This window comes from Solanum tuberosum, unplaced genomic scaffold (assembly GCF_000226075.1).
Source record: "Solanum tuberosum cultivar DM 1-3 516 R44 unplaced genomic scaffold, SolTub_3.0 scf00735, whole genome shotgun sequence".
NCBI classification, from domain to species: Eukaryota; Viridiplantae; Streptophyta; class Magnoliopsida; order Solanales; family Solanaceae; genus Solanum; species Solanum tuberosum.
In genome coordinates, this window is record NW_006239652.1 from 34,300 (window position 1) to 40,441 (window position 6,142).

Sequence of the window (6,142 nt, forward strand, 5' to 3'; positions counted from 1 at the left end):
AATCGCTTCAAAAACTCAATTATTAGCCCCAAAACATACCATTTATATTATTGGGCCCGTGCATAGCACGGGCAACATTATCTAGTTCAAATAATAGATGGCAATTCTGGGTGAAAAAAGAGAAGAAGAAACATATAGGACTTCAATAGGGTCGAATTCGGAAGTCAAGTAAAGCGGCCGAGAACGAGATGAATATACAAGACATTTCAGTAAATGCTCAGTTTATAAGAACCTATCTACAAAAAAGCCGCAAAAAAGGGAAGAAAACACATATGATTGCAACAATCAAGTCAACAGAAGGATATACATGTAACTAAAGCACTTTCCATGAGCAGTTTGACTAATTAATATCAACTTTGAATATTCAATACTACACATAAAGATACAAAAAGAACAAAAAAAAAAAAGGTTTTATTCCACTCATGTGGGCTTGATCATGACTTGAATTGACTTCATCATTACACTTGTAAACGCTGTCGTTCTGGGGTCCAATGAGGAGCAGTTGCACTAAAATGCACTGAAATAACCCTGGAGTCCAATAATTCCACTATAGGTGTAAAATTAACACACCTAGGAGCCTTATACTGATTTATAGATGCACCTCTAGAAATTGCATAGTCCATTAGCTCTTCAAATGTACCATTTTCCACTACTCTAATTTCAAGTGGTCCAATTGAGTTATCTGCAACTCGGCACTGTCGATAAACCGAGTTCAAACATTCTTCCATAGCCAAACAACATTGGTTCAAAACCTCGTGGCTTGGCGAATTGGTTGGGTCCTTAATAAGTAATTCATAGTAAATAACGTAATGTCCCGGAATGGTTTTAGTGTCGGCATAACTAGTGTACTCGACCACGCTAGTATTGTACAGGCGCAAAATTGCAGCAGCGCTATCAACAGCGTTTTGCAACTCGGCCTCATCAGTTTTGTCCGAATCAATGCTCAATAGCACATTTTTCCTTCTTATGAATTTAAACTGAGGAGCAGAGTTGTGAAACCCCGTGACCTGGAGTATGTCACCGACTCTGTAACGACATAATCCAGCGTAGGTTGTGATCACGAGCTCGTATTCTTTCCCCACTTCTACGTTGGCTAGGTCCACGAGACGGGGTGGTGAGTCACGAGGATTGGTTGAGTCATGAGGGATAAACTCATAGTAGCACATATTGGGCATTATAGTGTAACATACTTCAGATGGCTTGCACATTGGATTTAAATTAAGGCCAAAATAACACTCGGACGATGCGTACATGGTACATGCCTTTGGTAAACCACCACTGTAATAATCGAGCGTAGGGATGTACTGAGCCATTGCACCTGTTGCAATTATATCCACAATAAGTAGTATTAGATATCTGAAAAAATTAATAACGCTATAACATGTTATCGCGTATATAAGTAATTAAATCTTGCAAAGCAAATTTATTTATCATACCTGTGACAATCACATCCAAGTACTTTGTATTTGGCCAAATTCTAGTGATAATCCCTTCCCAGTTCTGTTTTTCGCATTCCTTAATAATGAACTCTGCGAGTTCGTGATTTGGTTTAAGTATTTTGGAGATGCATTCCCTTATTGAAGGGTCAGAAACTCGGGGATTCAATATTCCTGATGCGATATCTTTAGCAAGTTGCTGCCAATTGAGTTGAAGAAAATGAATAGCTCGAAGTAGACCAGAGGCAAAAACAGCCCCTAACCGGAGGACTTGTTCTCTCATAAGAAGGCCACAAAGCATTTGTGAGTACATGCTCTGGAAAGAGTCGACACAGAGTACAGCTTCATTGGGACTAGTATACACATTGTAAGGATCGTATGGCCTCGTCTTGAAGTGATCACTTTTGTAGTAACTTGTCAAGACAGGTCTTGCTAGTAGCCCACTGGGTGTCTTGGTTTCTGCTTTTATAAATAGAAAGTACAAGCCCTTCCCTTTGTCTAGACCAGGGACATACCTGTTCACAATCCCCAAATTAAATCAGAAATGTTCAAAAATAAATACTTGAAAGCATATTTACAATAGCACTTACAGATTCATCACGGGCATGAGAAGGCTGTACAATAGTTGTTTCCGGTCTAACTCATCTTGAGTTGTGGGCATCAGCTTTCTCTCACCAGCAGATGTCCCCGAGCTACGTACAAAACAAACAAGAAATTAATTTAATTCACTCCTGATAATTCATATTAGTCATTGATAAGCTAATTTGAAAGATTAGGTAATTAAATCTCACCTGGTGAGGAACTCAGAGATGGGATGAGATGAGAAAATTGGAGAACGATCTCCATTAGCAATACGTTGAATATCATGTTGAATTTCCTCATACGTGACAATTGGCATTTTGGACTTGAATGTATCCCGATCCATAGCACCACCTAGTTTGAATCTTTGAAGATACTCAGTGTTGGCATTTTGGCTTAGTATTTCAGCCAAAACTTTCTGTTGAACTGAATCAACATTTCTAGTCATCTCTTCGATGAATTGAAGGGCCTTAGCATCCTTCTCACATGCCGGCGGCCCAAGAGGAGACGATGAAACACTAGTATGCATGGTCATTATGAGAGAAAATTGAAAATACAAAAAATATCTTTTTTTTTTGTGTAGAGATTGTGTGTGTTTTGGAAGCTGGGAATCACTAGCTTTTTATAATGACATGTTTTTTATATTTCCACGTCATTGTTGACGTAAGTATGCACACGTTGAAGGTGGACTAAAAAAAATTTGGAAAATTTCTGGTATGGACTATGACTGATCGTATTGCCTATAAACATTGTAGAGTAATATTTTGTTTGAATTTTGGTCTTGAGAGAAGGGTGCAAATGGGACCCAATATATGCCAGCTCTGCTTTAACCAGGACCTGGTGGGTCCAGCGTGTATGCCATGTCAGCAAAGTTCAGCTAACTTCCTTTGTCAAGGAGTTGATCGGACTATTCATCCATTTTTTAGTGAGTTTGTTGGTCATGGACAAACATATAGAGCTGCCTATCCTAACATATAGAAAAATAGAAAAATGTCGCCAATCCTTAAATTACGTGAAATTAAATAAAAATGCACTTTACTTATAGTTTGGTTTAAAATTATTCTTGTTGTACTAGTTTGGTTCAAACATATTCTTATTATTTCAACATATGATCATTTCAACATTGTTTTTAAATGTTTTTTTAAAAAAACAATTATTAAAAACTTGTATACATACTTTGTTCTCTTCTTGGTTATATTATCAGGTAACTTACATTGCACGTTTGTTCTTTATTATTATGATAATATTTTTTTTTTATCTATAATAGTTTTGAGTTATAAAATGGAAATATTGGTGGAGTCAGGAGTGATTTTTTTTTTTGAGAATTGGTAACATGTCAGGAGTGAATATATGTTATATTCAAATTATATTTCTATTATATGTTTTTCTCTTTAAGATTGTTATTCCTTTTTCATAATTAGAAAGATAAATTTTAATGTTGTTCATATATGACTTTTAAGTACTCCTTCATGTTAAATTAAATTACCTCATTAGTTAGAATATGTCTTCTTCAGAGATTTTTTCGATTTCTTTTGCTCGATGTTGTTGAGGGAGAAGCATTAGTTATCCTTTTTACCTCGAAAACTAGGAGACTAAAGCAAAAATATAATTTCAATAAGTCATTGTCAAACTAAAGCTATCAAGGAGGCTCTACTTTGTAAAATACACATGCATTAAGTTATTAAAATCTAATTAAAAATACAATAATCAAATGTTAATCAAATTTATTAAAAATACTCATGCAAAAAATTACAAAATTGTTGGAGAGACATGCCGCATACCTTGGTGCAATTTCTACTAAAAGTTTTATTCAACAGTCTGCCTGATTTATACCTGAGATTTAAAAATTACATCATAAATTCATGATATTAAAAGACATCTGAAGTTGTCCTGAATTTTTAAAAAAACACCTAAAGTTTGCGGGCGTCCTATTGCCCATGGAACTATTTCAAATCGCAATAATATTGACCGGACTATTCATCCATTTTTAGTGAGTTTGTCGGTCATGGACAAACATATAGAGTTGCTTATCCTAACATATATATAACTATTTATTTATAAAATAGAAAAACGTCGTTAATCCTTAAATTATGTGAAATTATATAAAAATGCACTCTACTTATAGTTTGGTCTAAAATTATTCTTGTTGTACTAGTTTGGTTCAAACATATTCTTATTATTTCAACATATGATCATTTCAACATTATTTTTTTTTAAAAAAAACAATTATTAAAAACTTGTATACATACTTTGTTCTCTTCTTGGTTATATTATCACTAGTTTCTGGTAACGTGCTGGGAATGACTAGCTTTTTATAATGACATGTTTTTTTTATTTCCTCGTCATTGTTGACGTACGTAAGTATGCACACGTTGAAGGTGGACTAAAAAAAATTTGGAAAATTTCTGGTATGGACTATGACTGATCGTATTGCGTATAAACATTGTAATATTTTGTTTGAATTTTGGTCTTGAGAGAAGGGTGCAAATGGGACCCAATATACGCCACCGTGTATGCTTTAACAAGGACCTGGTGGGTCCATTGCGTATGCCAAGTCAGCAAAGTCCAGCTAAGTTCTTTTGTCAAGAAGTTGACCGGACAACTCATCCATTTTTTAGTGAGTTTGTAGGTCATGGACACACATTACTATTGAGTATATATAAAACGGAAAAAGGTCGTCAGCTTTAAACTATGTCAAACTGAACAAAAATGCATGCATCCAGTTAATAGTTTGGTCTAAAATTATTTTTAACGTCAATAGTTTGATATAAAAATGCTTCTATTATTATTATTCAATATGTTTAAAACGTATGATCATTTCCCATGGTCTTTGAGTGTATATTTACAAACAATTATTAAAACTTGTGTGAGTACTTTGTTCTCTTCTCGGCTATATTATCATATATCCGGTAAGCGGTCAGTATGGTTTGATTTTCGATTTTCGATTTTTAAATACACTAAATCAATAACAAATTTTATACATGATCAATACATCATTGTTAGAATGGTTATTCGGTTTAGAACATTGTTATACAATAATTCTTCATGCACAAGTCTGATTCTTTTTTATGGATCAAGCATGTGGAAATTCTTTTTAAAATGGATAACAATGAGATTAAATCTCAGGACATCTACCTACTCTGATAACATATTGTGTGGGTGGGACGGATGGTTGCGTTTCTCCACTTATGGTCGCGGCACTATAACGACCTTGACTGTGCAATTAGTTAAATAGTACTAGGGGAAGTTCAATTTTTTATGGCAATTGATTGATAATCAATGTGTCCAAAGGGGACCTAAAACAGTACCTGCCTAACTGGATGTCTTTTTGCCTACTTATATTAAAGTAAGTATATATATGTAACTACTTCAATTTTGACTTCAAAAAAAAGTTCCACACGTTTGATGTGCACATGCATGTGTTGACACTAGTTGTCTTCAACATTCCTGGAGACGTATACGTCTAGTATAATTAAATATGTAAACAGTGTTCAATAGTTTTATCAAGTCATTAATAACCTTTAGAATTGTACTAATTGGTAACATTTTGTTTGATCAGCTGAGTGTTATGATTAATTTATCCTTTCATATGTATATATTCAATCAGTCGCTAACGAGAATATGACACTAGATAGGAAAATATGAAGGTCGAGAATCAGAGTAGAAGATTAATAGATAGTCGAAGATAGACAGTTCTCTTATTCGTGTTGTTATTATTACGCTCTTATACTATCTTTTTCTTCAATTATAGTATTACATATTGGCTCTTTTGTTTTATTTATCATATTATTTATTGTTCCTATTTGTTCTCTTCTTAATTGTTTACAACATGTGACTTCTTTGCTAATGTTTTTACTTTGTATATACTTAATTTTTTATATGTTTTACTTGAACGGAGGGTCTATTAGAAACAATTTTTCTACCTCTACAAGATAGGATAAGATTGCATACACACTATTCTCCTCAAAACTCACTCATGATACTACACTAAATATATCGTTGTTGTTGTTGCATATTCCATATAATTAAATCTATCTATGTATAAAAGGAGAAGAAAAAGTGCCATGTGTCAGCACCATAAAAAAGAATTTATGAATTATTAAAATTAATTTTAAAATATAAAAATC

General features: G+C 33.7%; 1 protein-coding gene across 1 annotated transcript; it reads right to left on the reverse strand.

Annotated features, from left to right (window-relative positions):
* Positions 1–276: 276 nt before the first annotated feature.
* LOC102604728 (probable indole-3-acetic acid-amido synthetase GH3.1) lies at positions 277–2,587 on the reverse strand. Its single transcript, XM_006367128.2, has 4 exons — positions 2,228–2,587; positions 2,027–2,128; positions 1,437–1,951; positions 277–1,318 (listed from the first exon to the last, which is right to left on the reverse strand). The coding sequence occupies exons 1-4, from the start codon at positions 2,548–2,550 to the stop codon at positions 459–461; spliced, it is 1,800 nt and encodes a 599-aa protein (XP_006367190.1). The 5' UTR covers positions 2,551–2,587; the 3' UTR covers positions 277–458.
* Positions 2,588–6,142: the final 3,555 nt, after the last annotated feature.

What these genes read in the sequence shown, in the direction of transcription:
- LOC102604728 (XM_006367128.2), bottom strand. Translation starts at nt 2,550, where the DNA reads ATGACCATGCATACTAGTGTTTCATCGTCTCCTCTTGGGCCGCCGGCA. An exon ending in ATCTCTGAGTTCCTCACCAG is followed by an intron (nt 2,129 to 2,227) that starts GTGAGATTTAAT and finishes TTTTGTACGTAG; the next exon opens with CTCGGGGACATCTGCTGGTG. An exon ending in CTCATGCCCGTGATGAATCT is followed by an intron (nt 1,952 to 2,026) that starts GTAAGTGCTATT and finishes GATTGTGAACAG; the next exon opens with GTATGTCCCTGGTCTAGACA.